This window comes from Salmo salar, chromosome 15 (assembly GCF_965601325.2).
Source record: "Salmo salar chromosome 15, fSalSal1, whole genome shotgun sequence".
Taxonomy (NCBI): Eukaryota; Metazoa; Chordata; class Actinopteri; order Salmoniformes; family Salmonidae; genus Salmo; species Salmo salar.
Genome location: NC_138305.1, coordinates 73,297,080 through 73,312,876, shown reverse-complemented (window position 1 = coordinate 73,312,876; position 15,797 = coordinate 73,297,080). Strand labels below are relative to the sequence as shown.

Below are 15,797 nucleotides of genomic sequence, written 5' to 3'. Positions count from 1 at the left end.
TTAAACAACACAATGTAACTCCAAGTCAATCACACTTCTGTGAAATCAAACTGTCCACTTAGGAAGCAACACTGATTGACAATACATTTCACATGCTGTTGTGCAAATGGAATAGACAACAGGTGGAAATTATAGGCAATTAGCAAGACACCCCCAATAAAGGAGTGGTTCTGCAGGTGGGGACCACAGACCACTTCTCAGTTCCTATGCTTCCTGGCTGATGTTTTGGTCACTTTTGAATGCTGGCGGTGCTTTCACTCTAGTGGTAGCATGAGACGGAGTCTACAACCCACACAAGTGGCTCAGGTAGTGCAGCTCATCCAGGATGGCACATCAATGCGAGCTGTGGCAAGAAGGTTTGCTGTGTCTGTCAGCGTAGTGTCCAGAGCATGGAGGCGCTACCAGGAGACAGGCCAGTACATCAGGAGATGTGGAGGAGGCCGTAGGAGGGCAACAACCCAGCAGCAGGACCGCTACCTCCGCCTTTGTGCAAGGAGGAGCAGGAGAAGCACTTCCAGAGCCCTGCAAAATGACCTCCAGCAGGCCACAAATGTGCATGTGTCTGCTCAAACGGTCAGAAACAGACTCCATGAGGGTGGTATGAGGGTCCGACGTCCACAGGTGGGGGTTGTGCTTACAGCCCAACACCGTGCAGGACGTTTGGCATTTGCCAGAGAACACCAAGATTGGCAAATTCGCCACTGGCGCCCTGTGCTCTTCACAGATGAAAGCAGGTTCACACTGAGCACATGTGACAGACGTGACAGAGTCTGGAGACGCCGTGGAGAACGTTCTGCTGCCTGCAACATCCTCCAGCATGACCGGTTTGGCGGTGGGTCAGTCATGGTGTGGGGTAGCATTTCTTTGGGGGGCCGCACAGCCCTCCATGTGCTCGCCAGAGGTAGCCTGACTGCCATTAGGTACCGAGATGAGATCCTCAGACCCCTTGTGAGACCATATGCTGGTGCGGTTGGCCCTGGGTTCCTCCTAATGCAAGACAATGCTAGACCTCATGTGACTGGAGTGTGTCAGCAGTTCCTGCAAGAGGAAGGCATTGATGCTATGGACTGGCCCGCCCGTTCCCCAGACCTGAATCCAATTGAGCACATCTGGGACATCATGTGTCGCTCCATCCACCAACGCCACGTTGCACCACAGACAGTCCAGGAGTTGGCGGATGCTTTAGTCCAGGTCTGGGAGGAGATCCCTCAGGAGACCATCCGCCACCTCATCAGGAGCATGCCCAGGCGTTGTAGGGAGGTCATACAGGCACGTGGAGGCCACACACACTACTGAGCCTCATTTTGACTTGTTTTAAGGACATTACATCAAAGTTGGATCAGCCTGTAGTGTGGTTTTCCACTTTAATTTTGAGTGTGACTCCAAATCCAGACCTCCATGGGTTGATAAATTGGATTTCCATTGATTATTTTTGTGTGATTTTGTTGTCAGCACATTCAACTATGTAAAGAAAAAAGTATTTAATAAGATTATTTCTTTCATTCAGATCTAGGATGTGTTGTTTAAGTGTTCCCTTTATTTTTTTGAGCAGTATATATATATATATATGATATATATATATATATATATATTTTATTTTTTATTTTTTTAAATTCCCTTTTTAATGTCTGGATTCCGTGATTCCATCCACGTTTTCCGCAACACAGATTTTATAGGGCCCTAGGTATGGTATTGAACTGTACTCAGCTCCAACCTAGCCTGGCCTAGGTTGGGTTGTGTATTGGCCTGTGTCTGCTGGCTGGCTGCGTTAGCTTTGGCAAGTGACTGTGCCACAGGAGGACAGCTGTGGTGGGAAGTGTACCGTGTCTCAGTCTGGCATTCCAGAGGAAGATTCCTGATAACCCACAGCTGCCAGCATTGTTCCCAAGGCCAAGGGCTTACGCTCCCTGAGGAGGAAGCCTGACTTTGGTGAAGGCCCTTAACTCTCCCTTACCCCTTCTCCCTCCTCTCTCACCCTCCTTCCTCTCTCACCCTCCTTCCTCCCTCCTCTCTCACCCTCCTCCCTCCATCCTCTCTCACCCTCCACTCTCACCCTCCTCCCATCCGAGCACCGCGTTCCCTGTCATTGCAACAGAGGTGTGACAATCTAAACATATCAGATAGATGTTTTCACTCTTCTCAGTCCATTCTATAATCTCTATATCTACAGTCACGTCCATAATTATTGGCACCCTTGATAAAGATGAGCAAAAGAGACTGTATGAAATAAATAATACAAATACGGACCTACACTATATAGTGTGGACACCCCTTCAAATTAGTGGATTCGACTATTTCAGCTACGCTCATTGCTGGCAGGTGTATAAAATTGAGTACACCGCCATGCAATCTCCATAGACAAACATTGGCAGTAGAATGGCCTTACTGAAGAGCTCATTGACTTTCAATGTGGCACCATCATAGGATGCCACCGTTCCAACAAGTCAGTTCGCCAAATTTCTGCCCTGCTAGAGCTGCCCTGGTCAACTGCAAGTGCTGTTATTGTGAAGTGGAAACATCTAAGAGCAACAACGGCTCAGCCGTGAAGTGGTAGGCCACACAAGACCACAAAAACGGGAGAGCCTAGTGCTGAAGCGCGTAGCAACGTCAGCACAAGAACTGTTCATCAGGAGCTTCATGAAATGGGTTTCCATGGATGAGCAGCCGCACATAAGCTTAAGATCATTATGCGCAATGCCAAACGTCGGCTGAAGTGGTGTAACGCTCGCCATTTTTGGACTCTGGAGCAGTGGAAACTCCTTCTCTGGAGTGATGAATCACACTTCACCATCTGGCAGTCCGATGGACGAATCTGGGTTTGGCGGATGCCAGGAGAACGCTACCTGCCCCAATGCATAGTGCCAACTGTAAAGTTTGGTGGAGGAGGAATAATGGTCTGGGGTTATTTTTCATGTTTTGGGCTAGGCCCCTTTGTTCCAGTGAAGGGAAATCTTAATGCTACAGTATACAATGACATTCTAGACGATTCTGTGATTCCAACTTTGTGACAACAGTTTGGGGAAGGCCCTTTCCTGTTTCAGCATGACAATGCCCCGTGCACAAAGTGAGATCCATACAGAAATAGTTTGTCGAGATTGGTGTGGAAGAACTTGACTGGCCTGCACAGAGCCCTGACTTCAACCACATCGAACACCTTTGGGATGAATTGGAACGCCGACTGCGAGCCAGACCTAATCGCCCAACATCAGTGCCTGACCTCACTAATGCTCTTGTGGCTGAATTGAATCAAGTAACACTAACACAGGTTTTTCTTGTGCCTGTCGTTTTCCCCGTAAACATTACGTCCGCGGAAATGTTTGTAATGACCTGTCAAACACACGCTGGTAATGGCTGAAATGGGCTCAATGGAATACAGTGTCTTTCCGTTGTATCTATAAGTACGCTAAAGCTTTGTCTGGGATTTAACGCAACGTCTCGACACATACATCACAAAATAGAGAAGAGAGATACCTTTATTTTGATGGGTGTACATTTTCTTTGAAGTTTAACAAAACAGTAATTTAGTACAGATGAAATACTTTCAAATTATATGCGCTGAAATGAAAGCAACTTCCTAAAATGTACACCTGGATTATAGTGATATTATGTCTGATCTCGCAAACAATGTGAAGTATATTTAGATAGCTGTTATCTAGAGACAAGCGTGTTGATTTTTAATCTGAGCGTATCCTGCTATTGAATTATGCAAAAGACTGTGACAACAACAGTAGTTAATGAGGCAGCCTAGACACAGGTGAGTGCAGGTATGGTAGACAGAGCAAGTGTTTGATGGCTCCAGCCCTGTTCCACCCCTTTATGTTAATTTAGTCATATATGCAAATATGCCCAATGTATTTATGCAAATTAGGCACATATCATTTTCTTTATTTTAACACACCGTATAAAAACAATACCTGATACAATATGAACATTTATATGTGAATGCATTCTAAAATTTGAAAAAAGGTCATGTTTGACAATAAATTAAATACCTTCCCACCAAAATCCCTCATTATTTGTCCATGCCAGTAAAATGTTTTATGTGCTACAATTCAGTCAATATCTGATGGATTATAAAAATGCTAAAAGTTTGGAGTTTCTTCATCCATTGTCCAACTGTTGTATTTATTAGAATTGTAAAATGTAAAAAAAAAAATGTTGACCGTTGCTACGGTTTTCCATAGTGTTGTTGAGTGCTGTGTGTTGATAGCTCCTCTCCTGTCGTCTCCAGGCTGAGGTGAATGGGGACATGCCTGCAGCCGACGACAGTGGCATGGAGATGACCAATGAGAACAGCCCGCTCACCCTGGCCGAACCGCACTCTCCGTTCAGCCCCAAGCAGAATGGAGATGCTGCCTCACCTGCAGGTCTGGAACACACACACACACACACACACTGGACCTTCTCGGAAAGCTTTCACCACTCTCAGTTGACTTCAGGCCTTTGATCTCGTTATCACATCACACTTTCCGACCGCGTTAAGTTACATCATTCTCTCACCTCTCAACCCTCACCCTTCTCACACACTCTCTGAAACCTGTGTTTGCATAAAGGCGTCAGCACACTCCCTGGAAAGACCTTCGCATGAAAAACAAGAAAAAAGCACCAATCGTACTGTTTGTCCATTTTGAGACGCCGTAACCAGTATACACTTCCTCAAAATAGTCAAAATTAATCTAAGATAACTCAAGAAATCTGTCATTCATTTTTCCGTTTTTGCCGACGAGATCTTATTTTACATCTAACTAAGTTGTTTGGTGTTTGAAAATGAGTGGTCTCTCATTGAATGACAAATACTTTATTGAAGAATCCCTACTGTTGACCAATCACAGTCGAAGGGGCGTAGACTTCGGCTCCGAACTTCGTCTTGCCTCCAGAAAGAATGTTGTGTGTCCGAACAGCCGAAAAAACCCTCACCGAAGTCCAAACCGAAAAAAAATCTGTTACAAAATGTCAGTGTAATTTTGGGGAGGCAGGTAGCCTAGTGGTTAGAGCGTTGGGCCAGTAACTGAAAGGTTGCTGTATCGAATCCCTGAGCTGACAAGGTAAAAATCTGTCGTTCTGCTCCTGAACGAGGCAGTTAACCCACTAGGCCGTCATTGTAAATAAAAATGTGTTCCTAACTGACTTGCCTAGTTAACTATTGTTTTATTTGTTATTATTATAATGTATGCACAAATTCTACTGAGCTGTTTTGGCTGGGAAGCAGGCGGATGGCTCAAGTCACCATCCTTACCTTGTATCCCATGTCTCTCACTTTCTCACCCCCCCTCTCTCCCTCTTGCCCCCCCCCCCCCCCCCCCCTCTCCAGATTCAGATGTGAATCAGTTGTCAGGCAGCAGAAAGAGAACTAGGAAGAGGTCCTCAGAGGAGGAGTGCAGCTGGGACTCTACCTACAGTGAGGTGAGTCTCACACACGCTACATAGACACACATACATGGACACGAGCACACACACACACACACACACACACACACACAGACACACTCTCCGAGGGTGTCTCGGGGGGAGTTGGGATATGCAAAAAATACATTTTCATTATACACCTCATGCTCGTACAGGTTACCCACGTGTGCATGCAGTGAAACAGGACAAATATCTTCTTTCCCCCCGTTTTTTATTTTTTATTTAAATGTTTTTATGAATATCGCTAACAACAACAGAATTAACCAAACATTTTTTTTTTCTCACTTCCTGATATTGAGCAAATTACACTCATTGGAGCCATTTACACTCACTTGCGTATCTGACAAAGGCTTTGAAAAAGCACCTGGGAACAGGCTGCAAGTGCCGCTGGCTGCTGGTTTAGCTTTCTTGACCAGCTGAACAGCTGCTCTTATGGAAAATGCTCTGAGCCCATTACCTTCCTAGCTAATAGGCTATGTTAAAGTTTACACTTAATCTTCCAATTATAATGTGGGGAGGTCAAAATAATGACAAACTATCTACCAAATCTATTCATTTTAAAATGTGAATTACTTCTCCTTGCGTTCACCTGATAAGACTTGTGATGATTATAATTAATTTTGCTAACGTATGATGGCCGTCCCTGGGTCGCCGGTTTGCCTGGGAGGGGGTCTCTGGTCAAGAAAAGGTTGAAGACCCCTGCCTGATATAGATAGATGCACACACACACACACACACACACACACACACACACACACACACACACACACACACACACTGCTCCAGCTCTCTCCCCCAGACGCTGTCATACCTGTGACCCGTAAACCAAAAGAACTGGCAGTCTTGTCTGGCAGACAGCAGGACTAACTGGTTCTAACTGATAGGGTCATTGCTGGTATCAACTCAGCTTTGATATAACCACACATCTCTCATCATCTCGTAGCCAGACACCCGCTTCTCACATTCCTTCTGCATCCTGGAACCAAGACAAGCACGGCTGGTAATACTGAAACCTGAGTTGTGTACAGTTGGTAGAAACGTTTTGAAACGTTGAGGCGATACCTGAAATTGCCCAATAAGAACACAGATTGTTGTGTTCCGTTAAGATTTCTTTTAAAACATTTGCCCCATTAAACACGACTCTGGCGCTGTGTTTGCCTGGATCTTGGTCCCCTGGTACCTATTGGTTGAGTGAAAGGGTTTTTGTGTTGTGTCTTTTCTACAGCAGAAGGCCAAGGTGGCAGGGCTGGGGGCCTCGGAGTCGGGCTCGGGCCTGAGACAGAGACCTTCTCCCAGAACCATCTTCCAGGCCGGTCTGCTGGCCCCTCACAACAAACCGCGCAGCCGCGAGCAGAGAGGAGGAGGATGCCAGAGCAAGCTGGAGCACCACAGCAGCTCTCCGGTGAGAACACACCATTCAGACTAGACTGAATGTGCAAAAACATAATGAACAGACACTATAACTCCCAGGGCATATCCTATCCAGTCTGTCAAAATATTCAGCTCTGATCTTTTATATTATAATTCATTATTTACAACTAAAAAACATGTACGCCTCCCCAGAATCCTATTTTTCATTCATTCAAATTTGACAGTCCCTAATAAATGTTTTACTTGGTTCCAACAGTACCTGAGACATTATTTGACATTAAAGAAGACATTGTGTCAATCCCATTAGCGATGACATGACTAGGTAGTCATACTTTTGGCAGTCTCTCTGACTCTTGGCCTCGCAAGGCAATACGTGTTTCTCTCGGTGTCTTCTCTCAGTTCTCTGAGACATGACGAGTCAGCACCTGTAGAAACACACCATCCAACATGACTTGTCACTCTCAAAACAGTCAAACACACACACACACACACACACACACACACACACACACACACACACACACACACACACACACACACACACACACACACACACACACACACAGGAGATATGATGCTCAAACAGGAGATATGAGTGGGTAGGTAGAGGTAAACCAAGCCAAATCCTTGGAGACATAACACGCACACAGAAACCGTAAGTGCTGCCTTTGTTTGAAAGGCTGAGGTGATTATTTCTCTCTCAACCACTTTTTCCTCAGTGTTTATTTTCTGAAGCCTCTTCTTTGCAGCGAGAGCCAGTAAAAACAGGATTGTCTGCAGTCCGTCACGTGATGAGATTTCAGAAGTGCTTACTTAAGTCCTCGCCGTCTCCGCTTCGTGACTGCGCCGACAACGTTTGGCGCCTCTCTGGATCTCTCTCTTTCGCTCTCTCTCTCTCCCTCTTGCGCTCTCCTTCTCCCTTTCACTCTCTTACGTTCTCGCTCTCCCTCGCTCTCTATCTCGCTGTCTCTTTCTCTCTCTCCCCCCTCTCCGTCTGTCCCTCTGTCACAGTACCTGCATAAAGAGTTGCTTTGGTTCAGTTACTGCTGAGAATCTTAACTGAATCGGAAAGAGAATTGAACACTTGAGCAGGTTTCAAGGTGTTGGTCTGAATTCGCTGTGTAGGTGTGGGAGTCCATTTGAGTCAAGAGGACTGAAACACACACTGATGGAGCTAAGAAATAGGGCTGGGTAGAGCAGAGAACATCAGGACCAAATAAAAAATAAAAAAACAGATACAAGTTCAACAGTTACTTGGTAACATTGTGTACTTACACTGTAGTTAGACAGGTTGTAATGACTAATGCAATACAATACACCCCAACTAACGTTTCATGCATTGTGCCTGCCTTTCCCCCCCTCCCTATCTCCCTCCCTTCCCCTTTCTCTCGCTCCACAGAGCCTGGCCTGCGGTGTCGGCCCCGGGCCCCTGGTGTCCGTGGTCCCTGAGGGCCCCTCCCTGGAGCTCCTGGAGCAGGACTCCAAGGACTCGGCCCAGAGCACCTCCACCTCCTCCACCTCCCTGATCTCCAATACCACAGAGATTGCCTGCCAGCCAGAGTACAAGGTAACTGAACAGGGATAGAGGAGAGGGTAGGAGGGAGAGAGGGGGAGGGGGGTGAGAGAAGGGAGAATATATGGCCAATAGAAGAGGGAGTGAAGGTGAAACAGAGAAAGGAAGGGGAGAAGATCATAGAGGTCTCTCATCCCGTCTTCTGTTTGTCCACCTGCAGAGAGAGTGTGTGCGTGGAGCATGGCTGACTGTGTGTGTTTGTACATCTCTGCATCCTTTGATGCTGGCAACCTCACAGGTCTACACAGCTGGGTGACGTGTGGTTAGTCAGTGGCACATGAAGTAAATGAAGTGTAACATTCTCATAGAAAGACTTGAGTCTTTGTAGTGTGTGGTTGGAGACCAACCCGTATCCACTGTCCCCTAGCAGTGGTGTATATCTATTATGATCATGTGCACCTGGCGGTGTATCTATGCACTGACATGTCCCATGGAAGCTAAGACCTCCCCCGTCTCAAACGCCAAATCCAGTTCTCACACGCACACCCCTTTTTACCCCTCTAAACGTCCCCCCTCCTCTCTCTTCCCCTCGCAGGACAACAAGGGTTTCGGTATTGGGGAGCTGGTGTGGGGGAAGATTAAGGGGTTCTCCTGGTGGCCAGGCATCGTGGTCACCTGGCGCGCTACGGGCAAACGACAGGCCACGCATGGCATGAGGTGGCTGCAGTGGTTCGGCGACGGCAAGTTCTCTGAGGTGAGCATTGAGGAAGTGGGTTGTTTTGGGCGAGAGAAACATTTTGGGTGTTATCGTAAGTCTGTCAAAAAGTCTGCTGTATTATCAGGGCCAGCATGCACAAAAGCCCTGTTTATACTTGGTGCTAACATGTGTCCTTGTCCTGATCTGGTCCACATTCTGGTTGTGCCCACATTTTTAGACGATGCATTCCCTGTGGAGATAGTTAGGCACGCATTGTATCTGGATATTAATCAAGTGTAAACAGATCTAGATGGTGAAACTATTTAAATCGTCATTATACCGGCTTCTAAAGTCATTGACAGGTAGCACCAATGCCTTCATAATTATCTTCAAATAAATAGATATTATCTGTATGCAAATAAATTGCACACGGGGGGACTAGGAAATCTGCAGACACATCAGATAGACATTTTAATACCATGTGTAGATGCGACACATCTAGATCAGATTGTGATTGAATCATCTGGATCAGATTGTGATTGAATCATCTGGATCAGATTGTGTTTGAATCATCTGGATCAGATTGTGATTGAATCATCTGGATCAGATTGTGATTGAATCATCTTGATCAGATTGTGTTTGAATCATCTGGATCAGATTGTGTTTGAATCATCTGGATCAGATTGTGTTTGAATCATCTGGATCAGATTGTGATTGAATCATCTTGATCAGATTGTGTTTGAATCATCTTGATCAGATTGTGATTGAATCATCTTGATCAGATTGTGATTGAATCATCTGGATCGGATTGTGATTGAATCATCTGGATCAGATTGTGATTGAATCATCTGGATCAGATTGTGATTGAATCATCTGGATCAGATTGTGATTGAATCATCTGGATCAGATTGTGATTGAATCATCTGGATCAGATTGTGTTTGAATCATCTTGATCAGATTGTGATTGAATCATCTTGATCAGATTGTGATTGAATCATCTGGATCGGATTGTGATTGAATCATCTTGATCAGATTGTGATTGAATCATATTGATCAGAACATAAAACCCACATGCACTATATATACAAAAGTATGTGGACACCCCTTCAACTTAGTGGATTTGGCTAATACATTCTAGACGATTCTGTGCTTCCAACTTTGTGGCAACAGTTTGGGGAAAGCCCTTTCCTGTTTCAGCATGACAATGCCCCCGTGCACAAAGCGAGGTTCATACAGAAAAGGTTTGTCGATATTGCTGTGGAAGAACTTGACTGGCCTGCACAGAACCCTGACCTCAACCCCATTGAACACCTTTTGGATGAATTGGAACACCGACTGTGAACCAGGCCTAATCGCCCAACCTCACTAATGCTCTTGTAGCTGAATGGAAGCAAGTCCCTGCAGCAATGTTCCAACATCTAGTGGAAAGCCTTCCCAGAAGAGTGGAGGCTATTATTGCAGCAAAGGGGGGAACAACTCCATATTAATGCCCATGATTTTGGAATGAGATGTTCGATGAGCAGGTGTCCACATACATTTGGTCATGTCGTGTATTTACGCAAGGTGTAAACAAGGCTCATGCCACACAGAGTAGGATTGCTGATCGAGAATCCGTTTTAGACCATAATGGATAACATTATATGGACAGGGCACCTGATCCTACAGTAGATAAGACGCTTGGCGCCTTTCCTACGGACTTCTCAATATTTGGTATTCAGACTTAACTTATTCAGTAGGGTAATGCACTCTGCAGATGTGGGTACCTTGCACGCTCTCAGGGGCATCATGCACCCCAAGAATTTGATGGGGCACAAACTACTACGTGAGGATGGCTGGGGGGTGGTCCAGAAGGGTGCTGTGCGCCACCCCCCAGTTCGTAAGTTGTAGAATTTTTCAAACACCTGAAACAGCTTTTTCCTGCTGTCTAGAGCTATAATTATTATGCTTCATTCTGTGACAAAAATATTAATCATACCTCTTGAGCTGTCTGTATCCACCTGACTAGTGTATTTTTTTGTGTTGAAACAATATGCTTCTTTGCATCTCTTCTAAAAGGACAATTCTCAGGGGGCACGTGCCCCTGTGACGCCTCTTCTCGCTTTGAATACATTTCCTTCAGCCGCTGAAAACCCTCCCACTTGCTAGCCAACCAGATTTTCTCATGGAGTTTTCATTCAGTTGGGTTTTCAGTACATTTTTATTTCAAAGGGAAATGTCATAATTTTTCTACATATTTTTCAAAGACATATTCATCATCTCCAGCACCACCCCAACATCAACATATGATGGCACGTCTCTATGTTTTGTAGTCTAACAAGATACAGGAAGATAAGTGTTTCCAATGACATCCCTTTAAATACGATGTATCGTTTAGTTCAAATTTTGTCAATAGACTCACTAGAATATATCGAGCGACCGGCTTCAGAATAATTAGGGATCAATGAAGGAAAGCCATCTACACTGAACAAAAATATAAACGCAACATGTAAAGTGTTTGATGAGCTGAAATAAAAATCCCAGAAATGTTCCATACACACAAAAAGCTGATTTCTCTAAAATGTGCACACATTTTTTATATCCCTGTTAGTGAGGATTTATTCTTTGCCAAGATAATCCATCCACCTGACAGGTGTGGCATATCAAGAAGCTGATTAAACAGCATGATCATTACACGGGTGCACCTTGTGCTGGGGACAATAAAAGGCCACTTTAAAATGTGCAGTTTTGTAGCACAACACAATGCCACAGAAGCATGCAATTGGCATGCTGACTGGAGGAATGTCCACCAGAGCTGTTGCCAGAGAATTGAATGTTCATTTCTCTACCATAAGCTGCCCCAACGTCGTTTTAGAGAATTTGGCAGTATGTTATTTAATTACGTTGTTTTGTTTACCTTCATTTCCTTCCTCTGTAAACAGTTGTGAGGTCGTCACAACCGTTTACAGAGGAAGGAAATGAAGGTAAACAAAACAATGTAATTAAATGATAATGTAGGCTATACCAACTGAAGGGAACTAATAGTAAATTGGCAGTTGAATATCTGGTTTCCGACAGTCGATACTGATAGACAGTCGATACTGATAGTTAATATTTAACATGATAGAAATCGGAAACAGAGAAAGTCGCGGTAGCCTATAATTAAGACATTAGAGAGTGCCTATCCCTGCAAGTTAAAAGGCTGTACAATTTAAATGCTGCATAATGGCACAGCATTTCATAAACTTTACTTTGGGAAAGTTGATATGTTGATATGCTTCAGTTAGCTGCCATATGACAAGTTTCACATTTTTTCCCCAGAGATCATAAGGTAAAATAGATCTAAAATAGATCTAAAATAGATCTAAAGCATTTATATTTACAATTCCCTCATCATTTACCTAGTTTTTATCACCAGCTCTTATCAAGTTGTAAATGACAGTGCGTGGAGAATGGTGTAGATGTTTTTGTCCCCCACTTGGAACCGGTCGGTTCGCTAGACCTTATTTACAGTTTCCTGGCGAGTAAAGGTGGTGGAATTAATTAGGGAATTAAGTAAAGGTCAGAATAGGGAGTATGTGTAGACAACACCTCCGCTACACCTTCATTTATTCCATCTACATCCCAAACCAATAGCGAGTGAATAGCATGCTCTTCTCATGCTGAAGTTATAAGGGTCAGAATATTCATAGAGAGAAAAAGGGCGTAAAAAAGGGAATTCCATTCCACGCCCATGCTTAACTTGTGTCGGAATTCCCCCCTATGTGAATGCGGACGTTGTTTTACAGTAAAGCAATGAATGAGCGTTTAACCCTCCATATCTCCACTCATCATCCTTCCTCCAGGTGTCTGCTGACAAGCTGGACTCCATCACTGCTTTCCCCAAGTTCTTCAACCAGGCCTCCTACACCAAGCTGACATCCTACCGCAGGGCCATCTTCCAGGCACTGGAGGTAAGGAAGGAGGAGGAGGAGGAGGGGGGGATGAAGAAGAATGTGACAGAGTGAGAAAGGCTATATGTGTGTGGTTTAACACTTACTTGCCTAGTGCCTACCTTCCTTCATTTGGTGGCAGGTGTGTGTGTGTGTGGTTTAACACTTACCTGCCTAGTGCCTATCTTCCTTCATGTCAGGTGTGTGTGTGTGTGTGCCTGTGTGCATGCCATATAACTGTGGTTGCCTGTGTGGGTGTGTGATAAAGCACTGCACAATAAAGTCAATACAGGGCCTTGCTTTCCCTGCAGTTCCTTTATCAGTCTCTCAATACAAGGAGCTGTTAATAATCTTCAGACAGACAGACAGACAGACAGACAGACAGACAGACAGACAGACAGACAGACAGACAGACAGACAGACAGACAGACAGACAGACAGACAGACAGACAGACAGACAGACAGACAGACAGACATGACGTTGAAAAGAAGTCTAAAATACATATTTTCCAGACTTTGAAGTTAGCTTAAATTTAGGTTCTGAATGAAAGGTGAAAATTCTTATTTTCCGGATGTTGAAATAAGGTTAATTTTTGGTTCTGAATGAAAAAACATAATTTATAGACCAATACATAATTTATAGACCAAAAATCTATGTCCGTGGACGTTGAAATTAAGGCCAGATCTAAACCGAACATAGCCATCTATGATTGGTTCAGATTTGGTCCGGACCGGACCAAAAACCAACTTCTGTGGACGTGGAAATCAAGGCCGTCTGGACTGCACCAAAAAAAGACGTCCAAAGGCATTGTTCTGTGCTTACTGAGGTATGGCCTACAGTGTCGCCTAATTTGAGGAGTGTCCATCTTTGTGGTAGGCCTACCGTTTGTAAAACAACCTCAAAAAAGACGTCCAGAAGACGTCAGCGTTAGTGGTTAGCGCGATGGGGCAGTAACCAGAAGGTTGCTAGATCAAATCCCCGAGCTGATAAGGCTAAAATCTGTCATTCTGCCCCTGAACATGGCAGTTAACCCACTGTTCCTAGGCCGTCATTGTTCTTAACTGACTTGCCTGGTTAAATAAAAAAATTGAAAAATAAGTTATCCTGAGCCTATTTGCCATGCGTTTACACAGCGAGAAATGCTAAAATATTGAATCAATATTTTACTTTTTCGCTATGATCAGCTCGTCAAAAAATATAAGGATACGTACTTGAAACCACTGATCATGGCAATTTAGCCCACGGGATGAAATGCCTGGTCAGCAGCAGTTATGAGTAGCCTGATTGTCCATTTTACCTGTCCTGTGTTTAGGACATGTTGTTTGTTAACATCTCAGCGCGTTCTTTATCTGATTGGCCGCCATTTAGGTTAGGCTATTCGATCGGAGAAACACGATGTTTCCGTCTCTTTGCATTGTCATTCATTTTATCTCCAGCCTGTAGGCTACAGAAAAGGCCGCATAGCCTACTCTTGTCTACCATATGCTATATCTGATACATGATTTATGTTAGATCGTTTTTGGGACGGAACGTTGGTTGAGCGCTGCAGAGATGAATCTCTCCAACAGCACCCTGGAGAAGCACGCTGGGAATGGACAAAATAAATATTTTGCGTCCTTCCCTTTGACAAAGTGGGTACTGCTTATCCCAAGGCGGCGTCAGCGCTCACCTAAAAAGCCCATAATGCCACTGGTTGAGAGAAATTGTCATTGTTTTTTAGCAGAATTATGTGAGGTTTTATGTGTTGTTGGAGGTGCTTCTTGGCCAGTTTAGCTCAGAAAATTCCCGTGCTCAGAAAATGCTGCCTAATCCTGCCTAATGAGCGGGCTGACCCTACTTGTTCTTGTCTCCTTGTCTTGTTCTTTTGTGTGTTTGTGTTTGTTTGACTCTTTTCTCTGGTTGGGATGACCTGTCCGCCTTTGTGAGATAGAGCGAGACAGAGAGAGGAAGACTTGTGTGTCTAGTGAGGTGTCGGTCTGCCTGTTTCCCTGTCTGACTGACTGACTGTCTGTCTGTCTGTCTGTCTGTCTGTCTGTCTGTCTGTCGGCTGTCTGTCTGTCTGTCTGTCTGTCTGTCTGTCTGTCTGTCTGTCTGCGAGCACAAGCCCCTTCTTGTAGTAGCCTAGTTCAGTCTGTTGTCTCTGTCTACCAGGTCTGTTTGGTCTCTCGTGTGCTTGACTGTCTGTATAGAGTACCTGCCTGTCTGATCATCTGTTTGTTTATCAAGGCTGTCAATCATCTCTTCTCAGCTCCATTTTTCTCTCTGCCCCTCTTCCCCCCTCTCCTCTCACTTTCTCTCTCCCTTCCATCTCTTATTTTCTTCCCCCTAACCTCCTCCCTCTCCTACCTCCCTTCCCTCTCTCCTTTTCCCCCCCTCCCTTTCCCCCCCTCTCTCTCAGATGGCAAGTCTGCGTGCTGAGAAGACGTTCCCTCAGTGTGAATCAGAGGGGCCAGAGGACCAAGTCAAGCCCATGCTGGACTGGGCCATCGGGGGCTTCCTGCCTAAGGGCCAAGAAGGCCTCAAACCCACAGACAACCCTGGTGAGACTCACCAACCAAAGCCAATATAAGGTCTAAATGTCATGGCTGGGGTTTTCTCCTGTCCTATCTTGTCTAATATGGGCACGTTGAAGGGATAGTTAACTTTTTAGAGTTGTTCTGTTGTTGAAACTTCTCAAATGCGAATGATCCCTTGAATCAATGTTTTAGTTTTCACATCATACAGTAATTGTGAATGTGCCTAGGAAGTACATATGTAGTCCAATAGATGGCTGTTATAGCACCCAACTTAAAGGTGCAATATGCAGAAATTGCTCCGCCATTTTGTTGCTAAAATTCTAGTAGTTCAGGTGCTTTCATTTTATTGTACCATCTAAACCGCTGTGAAATATATTTTCAATAA

The 15,797-nt window shown here is 44.7% G+C and overlaps 1 protein-coding gene across 1 annotated transcript in view; it reads left to right on the top strand.

Moving 5' to 3' along the window:
• LOC106572254 (DNA (cytosine-5)-methyltransferase 3B) overlaps positions 1-15,797 on the top strand; it is a 62,109-nt gene that overhangs the window by 10,997 nt on the left and 35,315 nt on the right. The window contains exons 3-9 of the mRNA XM_082962029.1: positions 4,232-4,367; positions 5,312-5,403; positions 6,632-6,808; positions 8,177-8,344; positions 8,886-9,044; positions 12,809-12,916; positions 15,295-15,436. Coding sequence (XP_082818155.1) covers positions 4,232-4,367; positions 5,312-5,403; positions 6,632-6,808; positions 8,177-8,344; positions 8,886-9,044; positions 12,809-12,916; positions 15,295-15,436 — 982 coding nt within the window. The remainder of the gene's footprint in view (positions 1-4,231; positions 4,368-5,311; positions 5,404-6,631; positions 6,809-8,176; positions 8,345-8,885; positions 9,045-12,808; positions 12,917-15,294; positions 15,437-15,797) is intronic.